Raw genomic sequence first — 19,817 nt, 5'->3', positions numbered from 1 at the left:
TATATGTATATATATATTTTTTATTTTTACTTTAATAATAATACTCTATGCAGTACTTTAATAATAATCTATTGATACTAGATTTTTATATATATTGTACACACATATATATATATATATAAATAAAAGTCATAGATAGTGCAAGGTCTCAAATCGTAAGAAATTGACCAATTCTAGACTATTCTCTCTATATTTGACTGTGCTTAATCGATTTCCTACGACTTAAAACTCTACGATCATCTACGTAAATGCCTAAAGTCTATCCAAAAGATAGATTAGATTCTATATAGTTTGTTTCTGTTACTAATAATTGGTTAGTATAACAGACTAGCAGCAATCACAACAACAAAATTTGTTGTCACGTATTTACCGGTTAAAGGTACTAGTGGCTTGTTAAATTAACAAAATCCTTTCTCTCAGTGTGACTACTCTCACCGCTACTTAGCACTAGAAAAATTACGTCGTTAGAGTAGATGCAGCAGTTGGTCCGAGACGCCCTGTATATAAGTACGAGTGGGTGCGCGCGTGTCTCCTTGTCCCCACCATTGCGAGCGATCCTCTGGACCCGGTGGGGCACTTTCTTTCTATCTCGCGGCCCTCAACAGCAAAGCCCGAGGCCAAGATCGCAGGGCCGTAGGCCCCTGGCCTCGGTACATCGCCAGGGCTATGAACAGCCGTGTGCGACGTTGCCGTATCCTCATTTGAGCGACAGAATATCCAGTTTTGTATAAATTATTAATCATGAGCCAAAAGACCAAAAAGAAAAAAAACAATGTCGACAAAATTGCAGATATAAAAAAATCGCAAACAAACAATTTGTTTGTCGACTGTTATGATGCAAAAATAATTGTTTTTTGCTTACAGTTAGATCGATATTCATAGTTAGAGAGAGAGAGAGAGAGAGAGAGAGAGAGAGAGAGAGAGAGAGAGAGATTTTATACTTTATTTTCTCGAAAAGAGGATGTTAAGAGGCCGATTTTTGTCCATAAAAGTATAAATAAAAGAAATAATATTAATTTTAATAATTTTATTATATTCAGGAAGTCAAAATTTATAAAAAATGCTATTCCTTTATTTACATTTTTATGAGCAAAAATCGGCCTCTTTTTAACATCCTTCTTTCTATTCAATACATTTAGGTAGAATTTTAAGATTACTCATGAGACTAGACACCCACTAGATTTCAGAATATAGGAACTAAATTTAGGAATAAAAGATTTGATAAGATTAACTATAAGAATATTGTCTTTAGTATCAAAATTTGTAACTTATAAACATAATTAAAAAATTATATTTTTAATTTCGGATGTGAATTGTAAGAAATATCAGTAATTGTTAATTTTTCATAAAACTTTCATTGTACTACAAATTAATTATTTTTTGGCAGAGTATCAGAGAAATATAACGATTAAACGCGAAATTCATTGTGATTAATCTCTGATAGAAATATTTTTTAGCACTTCAATTACTGTCTAGTATTACTGTATTCTCATTAGTTGTAACAACAGAAATAGACAAGAACTTGATAGAGTTTTATTTAATAGCTGAAGCAGTTTTCCTGGTAAAAATATATGCAATTTACATAAACATCTGCAGTTATTGTCTAATATCAATAGAATATTATTATTAAAATACTGCATAGAATATTATTATTAAAATATTGCATAATTCATTTATTGTTCTGTTTTTGTTCAGTAAATCGATTCAAAATAAAAGCGAAGCGTTACATTTAGATTAGGATTTTAAGTAGACGTAGACTCGATTGTATCAACGTTACTTTGATTTTAAGTGAGGCTTAAAACTCTCTGTCTCTATCTCTTTAAAACGAGACAAATAGAGTTTTAAGTCTCGCTTAAAGTCAAAGTGACATTGATGCAACTGGGCCTTAGTAATTTACTTCTCAGTTAGATAGAGTTAATATAACTATCCGGCAGCTGTTAAAAAAATTCATGAAATTTCTATCAGGGTGTGATATTCACGTCGCGATATTCTATCATGGATATTCGCGCTCGTTAGTTCGTAATGGAAAATGTTGCCATAAATCCTTGACCAACTATATTGCTATCGAATACTGTGTGCTCATCAAGATCCATCGTTTCCTGTATACATTCGTTACAAATGGAACCTTGCGCGCCTCGTTTCAAAGAATAGGAAGCATCAAAGAACTGTCAAAAATCCGGATGGATAGTCGGATTAGTTAAGGCTAATCGGATTAGGTCACTTGGATCTATCGCGCTCGAGTATACTTTTTGCAGATCCAAACGTTTCTCATAAACATCTATTACAAAAACAGAAACTAATGACTCATTAACATTAATTCGAATGATGTTTTTAATATTTTTTTATTTTTGCAATTTGTGAATTTGTGATTTTTTATTTTTGCAAATTTTGGATTACTCGTATTAACCTTGAATTGCATAAACTATCGAAAGTCACGCGTCAAGTTTACGCCACAGATGCGAAGAGAAGTTTCGGAATATTGCTTTCCCGGAAGGAGGAGCAGGTCGTTGGACTGAAATATCACGCGCGCGTCCCAGGAATTCCAGCGAGGAATTCGTTTATTTCTTTTTAAATATCGTTGAGCCCGTTCTAACGCTGATGTTTGATTAAACGAGAATCATCTTTCCTCATCTCGTCCGTGTTTTGCATCATACAAAAATGTTTACCGCTCGCGCGAATGTGTCATTCACTGTCGATTTTTACGATAAATGGGGACGGGTCAATTAAATTTTTATACTGCCAATACAAAATGCAAATACAAAATATTTTAGCCAACATTTATTCGTTAATATTTATTTTAAATTGTTTATTCGTTCGAGAGAAAATACCTGGGAGAGTAATAAATATTTTCTCGTTCTCCATGTGGGCGCGCTTTTTCTCGGAAACGAACATAATGGTCCGTAGAAATCGGTCCTCGTCAGCGACCTCCATCACTTCCGAAACCTGTCAAAACTGCATCGCTCACTACCTGCGTGAGCACGGTATCTCGAAGAATGCGCTTACATTCAAGAGACGTATTGTTGAAGGAAAGCAATCGACAAGGCGTCGAAGCGCATCGGGTCTGGCCGCTAGTGGTATACTACCTTAATACGATACAAGGATTCCAGACGGTATTTTGCTTGAGCCTGAATAGCCTATAGATTGCGTACACAGGTAGTGTGCAGGTAGAGAGATTTTTGTTAGTTTAATTATCATCAATGCCTGAAATATTTTATTACAAAATGTTCCTGCTTTAAAATGAATCATAATCAACCTTTTCAATTTTCATATTAACGAAAAATGTTCTGAAAATTATACGTTAATAATGTGCTGCAAAATCACGATTCTTTCTAAGAAGAGTGAAAATTAGGTATGTATGAAAAGATATGTATGAGTTTACAGATTTTTCTTGCTATCATTAGAGCTTAAATAAATTTGAAAAAAAAGAAATACGATGTGATAGAATATTGTTTGAAAAAGTTTAATGTGTTTCGACAAATCTCGTAGTTACTTCTCGGTTGATGCTTATTAAAAAATTACGGGGGCGATTAAACTAGTCTCGAATGGAATTTTCGGGGTTTCTCGGAGAGCAAAATCGAGTTTGCGATGGATCCGCGAATGTTAGAGGAAAATCTTAACCTCAACATGCTTCTCTGTAGTTCTTTGATCGGTCGAGTGTCCAAAGAGATCTCGGCCGATTAAAAACTCATCGCTAGGCAATAACGGCCTCTCTCTCTCTCGCGCGCGCGCGCGCGCGTCTGGCGTATGGTTATCGCAGACTCTCGCTTTCTTCTCGAGGCGTGCCCGGTTTTATCTCGACTTTATCTCGCCCCATTACCGTCGTAAGAACCTCGACTGTGAACGAGAACTGACTCGTTTTCTCGTGTCTCTGTCCGCGACAAGTATGCTCTAAGTCTTTGCAATGATCGAGCTACTTATTATCTCGATCAAGATAAGGACTCATTCAAAATAAAGGTACCCTTCATTAATCTTTTTGACTCCATTAGATAAGAAAAATAAATCGATCATCATTAAACAAAGTTTCGTTAACGCATTCAAAAACCATGGATCTTGGCTACCAAGTATAAATTAACGTGAATGATCACGTAGCAGTCATTGGGTTACTTTATAAGCTTAAGCGCGTAGAAAAAAAATCGCACGAATGCATTCATATTGTAAAATATTTTTATTATCAAGATACGAGAGCAGCAGTGAACATAGCAAGGGCAATACAGCACTATTCGACAATTTTGGTGAAGAGCATGGTGTTTCCAGGCTATGCCAAGCAGGGCCGTGTAGCAGCCTTGGCCAAAGGCGCGCTGGTACCAGCACCCATTGTCCGCGCCGTCTCTTGTTACGAGACGAGACGAGTTGGCGAGCGAGCAAGAGAAGAAAGTTTGTGTGTATGCGCGCGCGCGCGCGTGTGTGTGTGTGTGGTGTGTGTGTGTGTGTGTGTGTGTGTGAGAGAGAGAGAGAGAGAAGAATTAGGGAGAAGGAAAGAAGAGAGGAGAGACGAAGAACTAGCGGTTGAGCAGCCAGCCAGGCGGCGGTCAAACAGGCAGACTCGATCTTCTCTTTCCTTCTGTCACGTCTTTTCTCCTTCCTCTTCTTTTCGTCTTTCTCCTCTTGTTCCTTTCCTTCGCGCACGGGTCCTACCATGCCACAGACCGCGCCGCATCGAGTCAAAACTACCTACGTGTGCCTGACCGAAGCCTCTGGCAGTAGGTCTCGCCTCGGGGCCTCTTTTCTTCTCCTCACTAAGATTTTGTTTCCTCTCACCTCCTCTTCCATATCTTGGCGCGAGCGAGGACCCGACTTGACCTCTGGTCAACTCGCCCTCCGAATGTTTCGTTTACATCGTATACCATGCACAATAACAAAATTTGGTACTTGCTATCAGAAGTTTAATTTTTCTCTTATTTTGACTGTTTATTACAATACTGTCTTAACAATAGATGAGCACAGTTGAAAACATACGTATAAAAGTATAATAATAACACAGATTTTTAAAATAAATCTGTAGATATACGATAAATTTGAAATTTGTTTTCTTTTGATGAAATATAAAAGTAACATTATCATAATCGTATTAGTATATGTTTTCACATTGAAGAATTATAAATTCCGTATTTAGGTTGAACTCTATTAATTGTGTACGATCGCCTAGATATTGTATAGTAATTGATATTTGAGATAATCTTTATGAACTCGTTTGCCAAGAGATCTCATCGACTTCGGAATTCAGATTGCACATTGACTTCCACGAGTTTTTTGATTGCTTTGATTCCTGCACGTGATCTTTCTGAGCACGCCTGAGTTCTAACCAACAACTACGTAGTCTTCGACTACGTGACAGTGGGGTTTGGCCTCGGGGCCCGTCAGGAATCTCTGAGGCCCATTACGAGGGTGCATCTACTTGGTGACCTTTATGAGACGAAATATTGTGTTTTGTTCTCTCTCTCTTTCTTTTTCCCTTTGTCTCCCCTTTTTTTGTCTCTCCCTCTCTTTTTCTAATTTATTATACGTATTTTCGAGTATGTAATCAAGAATATCAGAAGAGATGAAAACAATTAACGAAAAAAATCAGATATTAAATTCGTATATTTCATCAATTATATCTTCAAATAATAATTCAAATTATACATCATAAATGCTTAAATATTATAATAGAATATATATTGTAATTAAAAAAACAAAGCAAAATTAAAATTTGTAAAAACAATTAAATTATACTTCATACATATTTTCCATCTTTGTTAAGAATAATTTCTATTGTTTTGCATCGTGTCTTCTAGTATAGTAGTATAATTCTTTGTTAATATCGATAATACAAAATTTAATAAATCTTGTAAAAAGTTATTGATGTCAAGAAACGTGCTGTAACAATAGATGCAACACTTATTTTACAAAACCGCTGGGAGTCTAAATTTCTCAGTATTTTTATTGGTCCCTAGTTTCTGAGCTCCCGCATCGAGGGTCGTCAAATACATGCCAACATAAATTTTTTGGTATTTCGGTTATACTTTATGGAAAAATACTTCATACGTTAAAAATTTTTAATAATCGCATTTCTTGAAAAGCGATAAAATTTTAATTTTACATCTTTTAGTTCTGTTTATTATTATTAGCTCTAATAGTAATTATTAAAATATTAACTTTTACAGTAGTCTTTAACATACATTAATTTATCGAAAAACTGCCTCAATACATAATAAACAATACACATGTAAATTTATTAATAAAATTTATTAATAAAATTGAAATTTATTAGATTTTTTTTTCCTAATAAGATATTCTATATTACAGTAAAAAAAATGACATATTTTCTAGGCAGTAACACCTTTTCTTTTTTTTAATTTTGTATTAGAACAACAATTAAAATATACTATATGAATATGCAATTTCTGTAACTTTTCCTTATACTTTCGATTATAATGTATTTTTTAAAATTAGGTATATCAGGAGTTTTCGAACTTTGGATACTTGTAACTTTATAGTATAAATTTAATCAAAATTTATGATGCTTTTCTATATTAGCAAATAACCTACAAATGTGTTGTTTTTCTACAAAAATACATTTTTTAATATCGATTTTCTTTCATTATCTCAAAAATTTAGTACCATTTTTTATCAACTCAACATGATATCTAAAAGAAATTCCTTTAAAATCACACGAATGGAAGAAGAGATATATATATATATATATATATATATATACACACACACACAGAAAGAATATACTAAATTTTAATATTTTTGTTTGAATAATACTTTGTAGTTGAATCTTTGCATGTAAACATACATTTATTTGGTGCAAGAATTATTAATTTATTATTACTTGGATATTATATTTTTTTTTATTTCAAATATTTATTTTGTTAAAATATTTATTTTCCATAATTAATTATTATATTAGCACTAATCAAACAATTTATTAAAATTACATGTACATTTTTCTCTCGGTGCATTTAGATTAAAAAAAGTGTCAAGATACAAAATTCACATTTTGTTGTGAATTATTTTTACAATAGAATTTAAGTAGCTCACAAAGAAGTTCAATACGTCTATTCTATGGACAGTGAAAGAATTTATTAGAAGTGCACAATCGTGACTAAAACATGAATTCTTACTACACAAAATTTTCAAGAACATGCGAAGATATATTTCAAATTACTTTTTTCTTTAATAAGATTTATTATAATTATCTCTTGTTGTATTTCTTACCACAAAATATGACGCTTTTCATGCCATTACAGACTTTCCCGTCCAATAAAAGTTAAATATCTTATATATATATATATATATACATATAGACCCGTAGTTTTTCTTCTTTATTATCTAACTGAAAGAGAGAGAGAGAGAGAGAGAGAGAGAGAGAGAGAGAGAGAGAGAGAGAGAAGATAAGACCCCCTGCCGATCAAAAGTCACAAAACATGTTTGAAAGACATAGGCAAGAATTTTAACTGACGCAAAGCAATGGAGTCTGGTTCTTAAGAATCGCCAGGAATGGATTTATCTGTGAAAACATTCTTTTTTCATCGTCACGGATGTATATATGTGATTACAGTAATCTTTTTCTCTTTTTCTTTCACAATAAATTGTTCACTTCTTTCGAGATACGAAATATAGCTTTTATTTATAAATCTGCGTGCATACACACACACACACACACACACACACACACACACACACACACACATAATATAAATTAAAAAATATTGACATAAACATGAAATTAATTTTTAGTAATTGTTCGTAAAAGTTTAATTTAAAATTCGACCGAATTTGTCGGTGACTAAAAATATTGTAATTGTATGATTTCTTACCGAGCGCGATGCTATTATATAATGACAGACTCGCATTATTGGCGCCATTAATTTGGGTTAATTGTCAGGTTGCACGGTATGTTTTTAATTTGATTTAATCAGCTACATTAATTAATTGAGAAAGACTACGTTTGCATCGTATCATATGACACGATCTTCGCACGATTTCAATCGAATATCTGTGTTTCCCGAGGTGTTTCCTTTCGAGATTGTCTTTATTATCTTATACTTTTTGTAAGTCTTTTAAGGACTCACACATTTTGTATTTGTTTTTTGGATCTCTTGAAATTATATTTATAATTTAAATCAAATTTGTATTATAAGATAAGAACTTCTTATATATTTATTTCATTTTATAAAATAAAAAAAATTAATATAAGCGCAATGTGAGAAACTCAAACGACATTTAATGTTCAATTTTTATATACAATATGATTTATTTCATATGAATTTATCGAGTTGAGAATCGCTGGACAGTGTCGGTAGGTCGGTATAGGTATACCGTTGATGGACCAGAGCTAATCTAAAAATCGCCGGAACTTCACAATTATAGTAATTTACCAACCGACAACAAGCTGTATACACAAGCTCGTCTGTAATAGCATTAACAACACGCTCTTTCGCTCCCGTGTCCTTTTTAGCTCGTATCCGACCCTGATTTGAAGCTCGAATTTGGAAGAAGTCCATAATTGCCGCATATTCTCATCCGGATTAGGTGACGCAAGTTTAGCTTTTATCGATCTCGTTCTCGAGAATCAAAATGATAATGCGAGACAAGTACGCTTTCTTTTTTTTGTTTTTCCCATTTTAATATAAAGTAACAATATATTATCTTTATGTCATATTTTGTCATTTTTTGTTTTATCTTCTGCACGCTTTCTATGTAATGCGAATTGTTATGCAACTGTTGAAAGAATATTTATATACGAAATCTCATTATTTGGGACGTTACATATCGAAATAGAATTTCACCCTTTTATAGGTTTCTGTTTTCTCGATAAACTCCATCATTATAGCTTGTCTCAGTGCGCACGCGAAATATTCAATCGATCTTCTTCTTTACGAAGATATACGCGTGATAAAAAAAACCTCATTGCTTTTCGTCAAACGAAAACAATCCTCAGGCATAAACAATGCCCACAAGCACTCGACGGGGGATCGAGAGCGCTTCGAGAAACCGAGCCTAGTAATAATCTCTTCACGGCTTCCGCTCTTTGGCTTCTGCGTTCTGATGGACCTTTCTAGGAATCATCGATGCGGAATCACAGATAACTTGGAATATTGTTCAAGAATCCATACAATTACGTACTTTTATTACGTACTCTCATAAATTAATATTCTCTTCAAATTCTTTCATGCGTGTTTTCTCATCGGTATTACAGATTTGACGAGAAATTCATGTGTGATACTTAAGTATTTTAGATGTTATGAATAAAAAAAATGTTTCTTCTATATGAGCAGGAAGTGTTGAGAGAAAACAAATTTAACGTCCTATGGAATTATTTCCTTATTAAGTATGGAAATTAAGTTAATTGAATTTTATCTTTTAATATAATTTCAAATTAAATTTTTTCGAAATTAGATATTATAAGATTTAATGGAAATTTTTCGCATTATTAAATGAATAAAACATTTGCACGAATTGCGTTACATGATAGAGAATGTATGATTTTTGATTAAGACGGATCCTATTTGCTCGCTGAAGAAAGAAGTCGAGGTGGGTGTTCATATCGGGTGTCAAGATTTTCATTGTCAACTGCCGCCACGTGTATATCAGTACCGAGAAATATTCACGGGTGTGTGTCTTCAGTTGTAAACGTGTGTCGGAGTCGCATTGTGCGGCTCCGGGTATCTATAATTACCTTGCCGGGGTATTATTCCAACAAGACTGCGAAGTAAACAAACCCGCGGGAGAGGAGCGAAAGAGAGAAGGACGAAAGGAGGATGGAAAACGAGGAGGGAGAGAGAGAGAGAGAGAGAGATCGAGTGCACGAACTTTGAATTGGTGTAGCGCCGGTTGGAAGGCCGATAGAACGCGCCGTGCCGTGCCATGGCGTGGCGGCCGAGGGAGGAGACGCGTCGCGCCGATCATGATGGAAAGGGTGGGACGAGTGGAAGGGAAAGGAGAGACGAACTGTAATAAACTTTGGACGCGAGTGTGGCGCACATGTGCGCCCAGGATATGCATTCGGCAGTAGCGAGTGAATGCGAGAGGAACGTGACTGAAATTATAGCTAAACGCTAGACAAGCAGTTCCCATTTGCACGCCTTTATACGGTTCCTTCCGAGACGGCGAAATCGAATGCGACCGATGGTGCATCTTTTATCTCTAAGAATCTGCAACGATATATAATTGTGTTACGCCATTCATTTCTTAAACTCCAAGTGTTTATTATTTTACTCGCTAACAGCTTTGTACTTTGATATTGCGGTCGCATTCGATTTGGATTCGAAGATGTTAATGTCCCGAAGATGACAGGATAATCTGAATTTAAAAGCGATTTAGATTAATACCGTAATCAAATTCGACAAATGTCGTGTAAGCGAGATATTTGTAGCCACTGCACATATTGTTTGACAAATTGACTTTTTATATTTAGAGAGAATTAATTTGTAATTGTGATTTTTAAATACTGACGATGATGTAATATAAGGATTTTTTTTGTTATTATATATTAAAGAACGAAGATAAAATCCGGTATATAAATAATAAAATCCGCGCCTATCAAAAACTTAATTTATTAAGTTTACTATGTTTAGTCATTTACTATGTTTAAAACAAACGAACTATATCAGTAAAAAATTACTATGAAAAAAATATTAAAATCCGAAATATTTATTTTTCATATTAAAAAATAAACTTTTTGAAATCTTTACATTTTTGCTATACATCACATAGGGTTGGGATTATATGGGTACTCATAGGGGAGAGAAGGTATGTATGGTTCATGAAAAATTTACAAATAATGCATATAAATAAGACGTAAAATGGCACAATAACTTATAAAATGTGTTTATAAAGTTCTATTAAAGAATAAGAATGATAAATATGTAATGTATATGAAATAATAAATAATAATTACAATCTTCCTACATTACAAGTGTTATGACATAAGGTATTATATATTTTATATAATGCGTTTATTGCATTTAGTGCACTGTATTCAATCTGCGCACTTTGTAAACTTTGGGCATAAATCTTGCTCGTTAAAAATGCCATATATCCCAAACAAATAGGACATACAAGACAACAAGCTAAACAAAGAATACGAAAGCAAAGCACTTGTATTTTGTTATGCATAACATGCTTAATATTCCACTACACATGTGTATCATGAAACCACTAAGTGTCTTTTATACGCCCTACAGTGATCATTTTATGTAGATTATAATTTATAATGGCATTACTTATTATAGTGAGAAATCGATTCAATAATAATTTTATTAATATTAACAGGAAGAAACTAAAATCATAACACAATATTAATATAACTTAAAGACATGTAACAGAGTAGTTGCGGGAAAATTATTCTCACTCCTATTTTTTCTGAGTTTTGCGGCGTATTTGCCGGAGTTACCCGATAACGAGTATTTTCATTAATAGATCTTGTGTTGGCTCACATGATCTTATCTTTTTGTTATTACTTTGATTTTCTAACGCTTGATATTGAAACAGTTCTCTCTCTCTCTCTCTCTCTCTCTCTCTCTCTCTCTCTCTGCCACAATAATTTCGCACAAAATCCGTCAAGCGTTTCGCTGCGGGAATCTCGATAAAACCAGCTCTCGCGAGAGCTTTCTATCGGCAGACTCACGGGCGTTGATAAAACGAGAATCGCGGGACTCGACTCGGTGGTATGCGGCGCTGCGTTGCGTTATTTATAGAGTCGCGTAGCTGACAATTTAATCGTCCGCGCGTTCGTGTGAATTGCATCGAAGCGTATACGCGGCAGAAGCGTTCGCGTCTTAATAACTACGGAACGACGAACGAGTGCTGTGCTGTGTGCGTCTCGTGCCTCTTCACTCAAAGGGAAAGGTCAATGGTCCTACGTCTCGCGACGATCGGGATCGCGTAGGTCCAGCACGAAGAATTAACTCTTTCATGGTCGTTATTGGAGCGATCGAGCGACTGCGAACAAGCGCCTTTCCAGTTGCCCCAAAGTATTAATTAAATATATCCTATTCATTGATCATCTATTTAAATTAAAATAATAACCATAAAATATAAATGTTTAATAGAAGAAATGAAACAATAAGATTATATAGGATGCCTCAGTTTTAATAAATTTAAGAAAAATGTGCACAACGTGTAGTGCACAAAAATGTTCTGAAAACACTTCAATTGTTATTAGATTTGGAAGTATGATATCCATTCGCGTTTTAACTTGCAACTTCGAGTCTTCTCAATGGAATAAAAAAAATATTGAAAAAAATGAAAACTTGAAAGCAAGTCGAAACGCGTACGAATATATGTATTTCTGAATCTAATACAATAATTAAAGTGTCTTTTGAATAACATTTTTGTGCAAGCACTGACTCTCATACTCATCATGTATTATATTTTGAAATAAATATATTTAAATATTTTTGATATGAAAATATTTTTTAACGTGATTCAATGATACTCGTTTTTATTAATTATGGAGAATGGAAGTAGAATATCAATTAATTTTTCGGAATGTTTGTAGTATCAAGCATTGCACAAAAGAGAATCTTACTTTCCGCATATTCATTGAAATTTTTGCGCAGTAATTTCAGCTTCGCAAATATCATTGAAAGAAAGAGAACATGATTCTATTATATCTGTAAAGTTTACGAGTATTTGTACGACTCTCATTAACTGCTTAAAGATGCTTCTTGACAATAAAATTTATGCGACGAAAATCTTAAAGGCCGTAGATTTTTGCATAACTTTTGTATGACGATCAATCGCAGTTGATTATTTTTTCTCATAATCGATTGATCAATTTCTTACCTTAAAATAAAATTTTGGACTAAGTTGCAGTCTAATGCTGCATCACGTATAAGGCATACAAGAGAATAAATTAGAATATGAAATGAAAGATTCTGATTGGTTGATTCTTTTATGTCTTATGCGTTGTGCAATATTAGATCCCTTTACTTTAAGATAAGAAATTGATCAATCACAATCGATTATGAGACAAATAATCGACTGTGATTAATCAATTTCTTTCGGTTTTACTGTTTACTCTTAAAGCAAGATTGTGGTCTAAGTCTTATGCAAAAGTCTGTGCTGCGACCTTAAATCTTGTATTCGCTGGCAAGATCAGCAGACAATCGCTATTGGTTCGAATAGATTATATTTACTTCGGTTCAGTCGAAACAATCGAGTTTCACGAAATGAACAAAAGAATTTGGCAAGGACGGAATTCGTTTTGATTATGGAGACGATCTTATACAGAAACACGCAGCTCCAGGATGATCAGGATGATCGTGGAATGAATTCTTTGTGTGTATTTCTCTGTCGTTTAGGACGACGATTCAGTTTTGCGGAAGGATAAGCTCAAAAGGAGGTTCTCCGACCGCAGCATCCATCTCTCGTCTTAAGGATTAGTCGTAACGATAGACGATTGATATCGCCTCTGAATCTTTGGAGCAGGTTTTCGCCAAGACATGGCATGCTCGCCAAGATCGGTCTTCTCTACGCGAACGACGTTGAATCCTATTAAGCCAAGACTGGTTTTAATGCAGATATAATATTTATACGGACGTTTAGGGTGGAAAAAAATTATATTTGCCACGCGGATCAAGCGAATGTTATTAACTCGATTAAAATGCGACATTACATGAAATTGCGACACCTCCAACGACTTTAAACGAAGTTATTAATGGAGCTGACACGCAATAAATGATTGCACTTTAGATTTTATATTACGTCAAAAAATATATTTTTAAAATTGAATAAAAACAAAGGACTATTGATTTCAGTAAATATATTTTTAATTACATTTTGAATATTTTTATATAAAGTTGCGAAAAATGTGTTATATGTGTAAGAAAATTGAGCAGGTGCAAATTGGGAGGTCAAAATAAAAAAACCTAGATAAAATAAATACCACATAATCTTATACTTTTCGGCAAACTGTCATGTAAAAGAAAAACAAAAGCGATTTGTATAGGGAACATATAATTAAGGCCAGTGTTGCACGAACCCCAAATTGTCGTACAACTATTTGGCTGTCGGTCTTTCTTAAGGAACTCCTTTTTACTTTCTACAATTTAGTTCGCGTGCAGGCTGCCATTTAAAAAAATATTTCTTCGTCTGCGGTCTGTTTAACGTCTGACTAATCTGTAGCAATCTATGATCCGTACGATACTGTTTAATTGATATAAATATTGTATGACAACATTACTGTCATACATTTTTCAGAGTTCGATTATTTTAATTTTTTTATACAAAAAGTAAAAAAGTGCGATTAAAGTTTTTTTGTAATTAAGAAGAATATTATTTTTGACCGTAAATGTGGATTATATTACAATACTTATTTTATAAATGTAATTATTTTATAATATTTTATTGAAATTCGTTTATTAAAACGCACGGAAAGTAAAAGAATATATTACAATAAGTGTTACTTAATTCTCGACATATAATAGTTATTAGAAAGATCTACGATTATAATCATACCTTCGTTTGTTTCCAAAACAGGAAAGGTGGATCCGACACCACATACCTCCTCGTTCAATATGGGCTACCTCGTCTCGCCATATCCGTATCCCAACGGAGCCGGAGGACCTATCCCCGTTTCTATGGTGAGTTCGATTACACTTTTCTAACTGAGAAAAAAAATGGTTCATTTAAGTAAATTAATTATTTATTTAACTATATTATTTTAATTGTCTCTGTTTTTTTCGTCTTTTTTTGAAGAATGTATGTATTTAAGTTAAATATACTGTTTTTAATTTACACACACACACACACACACACACACACACACACACACACACACACATATATATATTCTTCATCGAAAGAAATAAAGACGAACTAAATTAATTTAGTCAAATTTTTTTTCTCACTGTAGATTTATTTTCATTTAAAATTTGGCATGCCTCGAACATTAATTGACCATCGCGTCGTTACTCTTGTTCTCGACAGCGATGCGTCCGTAACCGCGTCTTTTGTCTGGACCTGATCTGACTCTGTCAGACTGTTTCATGCCTTCCTAGCCAGATCGTGATCACGCTATTGATTTATGGTGTCCGCAAATTGGATTCACGATTTATATTTACAGCTCCGCTCGCACACGTGTATATTTTCTCTCTCTTTTTCTTTCTCACTTTTACGCGTGCAACTTTATAATTTGCTTTCAGAGAGTGAGTATCAGAGGCTCATGTCGTCTTCTCAAGTCATCGAAAATGTATAGAATAATTATGAGAAAATGATAAAAATAAAGGATTAATCTTTCATACACAGGAAAAGAAAATAATTTTGTTGAAGTACCTATTTAAAAATTTAGATAGATATATAAGGCTCTGAAAATAATGTTGTTGGACTGTCATTATGCAGGAAACTTACGCATGATACGAGCAATAAGTTTTCACATTCTAGCGATCAGCCTGAATCAGTTTTTATTTTGATGATCTAACAAAATTATTTTTAGATCTAGCTCAATTTTGAAAGCCATTCTTTTCGTATAATGTTTTTATTATACTCATATACTCTCTGAATCAATGGATAGTCACTAAGGGATGGATCATTCTTGGCATTGGATGATCAGTGAAATTCAACTAAAAAAGAAAAAATGTTTAAATATTACATAACTAAAATACTGATGTTTGCACGTTAATTTCATTCTTCCAATACCACATTCGAATTTGTGTACATTAAAACAAAATTAGTTAGACAATATAATAAAGATTAGCTAGGTTAGAGATCTCACATTTCATTCACTGATTATCAGTGACATACTTTACACTGATATCAGTGATTATCCACTGATATAGATTTAGAGAGTATGAAAGAAATACAATATGCGGAAGGATTGAGCCGCGAAACGCGGTTATCGATGCGAGCGTGCTTCTGCGGATTCGGCTAATTCGACTGCGGCGAAGCATGGCGTCGCTAAATAGTGGACAAAATTGGGCCGATTCGATGTTAAAGAGAGCGTGACGCGTGCGGCCGGCGTTGCGATCTCTCGCGGGCCGCGTTGCGCTTTGTGCGCTATTCCACGGCGCGTGAACCCATTAAGAGAGAAGAGCAGTCTCGTCGATTCTTTACGGCTGATAAACATCGCGACGCAAACCGCGCGCGACGTCGTTCAATTCTTCATGACGTTCGAAATGCGGCGGCGGATGTAACGGCGACTCTGACGATTACATGGCGCGGGGTGTGCGACGCGCAACGCGCGGCGATGATAAATTATTGGGAATTATCGCGGTAATGTGCGTCGGCGCGTTGACCACTCAATTTCGCCGTTGTTTCATTTACCATGGAATTTCGCGTTGTATCAATATATATCCGCTGGCGATTTATACCGGTCGTTAACGCGATAAAGCGCTATTAAAGTTATTGCGATTGCGCGTGGTCCACGCGTCTATCAAAGGTCAATAATTAGAGAAATGACAGAATATCGCAATCGGCACGTTTATAGAGAATGAGAGTGAAGACAATTACACATTTTGTGGAAAGAAAGCACGTTGGTATTATATGATTTTACAATTGCAAATATCACAGTTTTAATAAAAATGATATCAATATCAATTTGGTTAAGTTTAATTTTCAATCTTTGATTATGTAGATTGAATTCTAATCTCGGAAAGAATGGTTTTGCTAAAGTATTTAAAATTTAATTAGTTACATATGACCTGAAAATTTTATTGGACTATCAAAATAATTATGTAAGGCACTCAAACTAGTTGTTGGAATGTCAAAACTTTTTGTAGCATTGCTCATTATTTATTGAGATTTCTACACCGTGACATCTTGAAGTGTTTAAAAAACGGAGACAAGAATAAAACATTAATATCTTAAAATTAAACACATATTTGAGTGTACATCATTATTTTGATAGTTTGACAAAATTATTTTCAAATCTGCTAAATTTTTAGTAAAATTGATCTTTTCGCGCCTGATGCAAAAATGTAACTTACATGTATACATATCTACGAGCCTCGACATTTGAATTCATCAGAATGATATCTGTTTCTCGAGTCTTTACCTGAATATGTATACACGAGTGCATTTTTTATTTTCATTATGCAAATTCGGGGCGTACGCTGATTAATAAATCCGGTCGAATCGCAACTGACAGTTCAGCAGCGAGAATCACGTGCGAAATCAGGTCGAGACGCGAGGTAAAAGGGTGCATGACATGGTCCAGGCTCTAGCGGGAGAGCCTATTAAGGTCTCTTCAACTCCTCGGAGTTGATGAACCACCGGCGATGGTCAGGGATACTACCGAGACACGCCGATGATCCCACCTCCTCCTCATTCCTCTTCTCTTGCTCGCTGGATATATCCCGGTTTTCTCTCCCTCCCTGTCCCTCCCGCTCTTTCTTTCTCTTTCTCTCTGGTTGTGCCGTGCCTGCGTCTTGGAGTCTTGGATTTACCTACCTGGGGCACTCATCCTCTACCATGTCATTATGTCGTTATTTCCGACAACGAGCGTGTCTCGGCGAACTCTCTCTCGTACGCTTACCTCCGCTCCGACACGGGTATGGGGCGCGAAGCGAGTCTCGCTCGAAATCTCACGGCAAACAGCACTTCCGAATCGTTAGTTGCGCTAACTAGATCTAACATATTGCATGGGGCTTGCAATTATTTATCTATTTGCTCGTTTCGAAAGTCATGCAATTTATAATAACTCACACCAATTGTAGTACATTAATTAAAACATAACATTTTAAGGTATATAAATAATTAATTTAAATATGAAAAACTACTGCTATTGCAATAATTACAAATGCGACTTCTAATATACTATAAGAAAAAAATTATAATAATAACAGTAAAAAAAAAGAGAATTGTTCAGAAGTAGCCGATTAATGGATAATTTTGTTAAAATAGCAGAAGGTAATATTTTTCATTAGATAAGCAAAATTTGATAAATCTTTTGATTTAACAATACAATTTTATTTCTTTATACATATTTTATACGTAATATAAAGTTAGATTACAATTATAAAATCAGTTTTCGTTTGGTAATTTCAACAAAATAATCTATTATGGCAGAATGATGAATATTTCGCAAGGCTCTCAGAGATGGCGTATCTCGTATAAAGACAAAAATTTGATTCTACTTCTACAAAGCGGGGAAGGTTAGAGACCAGCCTCGTGCATTTCTCATTATGTCATGGCCATTATGTCATTATGGTGACATTTTTAATTAATATTGGCGTAATAACCAATGATTTAATTAGTCACGTATTAATAAATAATTTTTAATGTCATATGGCTTGTAGCTCTATTTATTTCTCTTTTTATTTGTATAAATAATTTTTACGACATTAACAAACCTTCACGAAAAAAAAGATATTGTTCACATAACTAAAAATATTTAATTGTGAGCAATGTAGATACATCATCCTAGTTATCTTTATGTGATAAGAATGTATGTGTATGATCGATTTATTTACCTTGATGTGTCAACTACATTGTAGTTAGGCACGATCTGGCTGTGACAACCAAACTTGGTTGGATCATTTACTATGGATAGGTTATATATCTATATAATTGCGTCAATCGTGATATTATAAAGCATGATGTATTTAATAAATAAAAATTAAATTAATAAGAATTAATTTCTTGTTACATCAAGAATTGTTATAAATTAAGTTGCAATTTTAAAAAGCAAAAGCGACTCACCACGCTTACAAAAATGTATATATGCCATCATTGCTGTAACATAAGTTAACCTAACCTAACCATTGTACTGTGGTTCAAGCAACCACGTAAATAGTTGTTCCATATTGTACTATTTAATCTAGTTGGCATCATCAGATTTCTGTATAGGCCAATTATACTATTTTTTCCGTGTTATTCATATATATCAAACATTCCTCTCAATGCATTAGAATAACATTTAGTCGCCAGAGAAATAATTTCTACGTTTAAAATATGTTATGCATGTCAAGACACGTGTAGCGCTCGCCAATGAATATTGCCAATCTCGCTTGACCTCCTCGGTGAGAAAAGCGTAATAATTATTCCGAGTTCGTCCGATCGTTACTCGAAGGTGCTACCTCAGTAATGCGCGGCGATTAGAAGCCCGTTAACGATTCGTCGCGGCGGTTTAAACGCATTTCACCGGAATGTCGGGACACACACGCGCTCTCTATCTCCACCACGTGCACGCGTTTCTTCGCAAAGTGTCGACTACGGAATCGATCGTTTCGTGGGACTGTTAAGTAGTTCTGAAGACGATCATGTCCCACGTTTCTTGCGCGATTCTCATCGATTGCGACTCGGCGTGAAAACGATTTGCTAAACAATTCGCGTGCATCTCGTTGCCGCACTTTGTAGAATATAAAGAGTTTTAAGAACCAGGATAATTTCTTTCGCGTTAAAGAATATATATATCAAATGATCGTTTCTCGAAAGCCGAGACTTTCACGATAAGAGATCGCGCGAGAAATAGAAATTGGATAATTCACGCGCGATCAGTCGTCTCGTCCAGAACCTCGATAAATCAATTCGTCGCTAACGGGGCGGAATTCAATCGACCATCATTCGTGAGCTTTTCGTACAATGCAACACTGCCGAATGCTTTTCTATTTCTTATACACTCTTTGACAAAAAAGTTACGCGCAGGTCTAGACCTGTGCATAACTTTTTTTTTTTTTTTGTCAAAGAGCGTATATTCGATTCGTGACGACATTGGCTCGGATACTAGAATCGCGTTACACTACCCTGCCGACGGTAGTTACTGCCATGACAAAGGAATGATGTTGCTGGAATTTACACGAAATGTCGAAAAACGCCGTAGAAAAAGCTGTTCGACTATCGAAGAGGAATATATAGAGAAGAAACAAAAAATACACGAGTTTGTACGT

At 34.6% G+C, this 19,817-nt stretch overlaps 1 protein-coding gene across 1 annotated transcript in view; it reads left to right on the top strand.

Moving 5' to 3' along the window:
• LOC108689542 (protein pangolin, isoforms A/H/I/S) overlaps positions 1–19,817 on the top strand; it is a 201,074-nt gene that overhangs the window by 17,549 nt on the left and 163,708 nt on the right. Inside the window, exon 3 of the mRNA XM_018196339.1 lies at positions 14,473–14,576. Within this exon, the coding sequence (XP_018051828.1) occupies positions 14,473–14,576 (104 nt within the window). The remainder of the gene's footprint in view (positions 1–14,472; positions 14,577–19,817) is intronic.

Source organism: Atta colombica, unplaced genomic scaffold, assembly GCF_001594045.1.
Source record: "Atta colombica isolate Treedump-2 unplaced genomic scaffold, Acol1.0 scaffold27, whole genome shotgun sequence".
NCBI lineage: Eukaryota > Metazoa > Arthropoda > Insecta > Hymenoptera > Formicidae > Atta > Atta colombica.
Note: the sequence above shows the minus strand (reverse complement) of the source record. Positions and strands in the feature narration are given on the sequence as shown.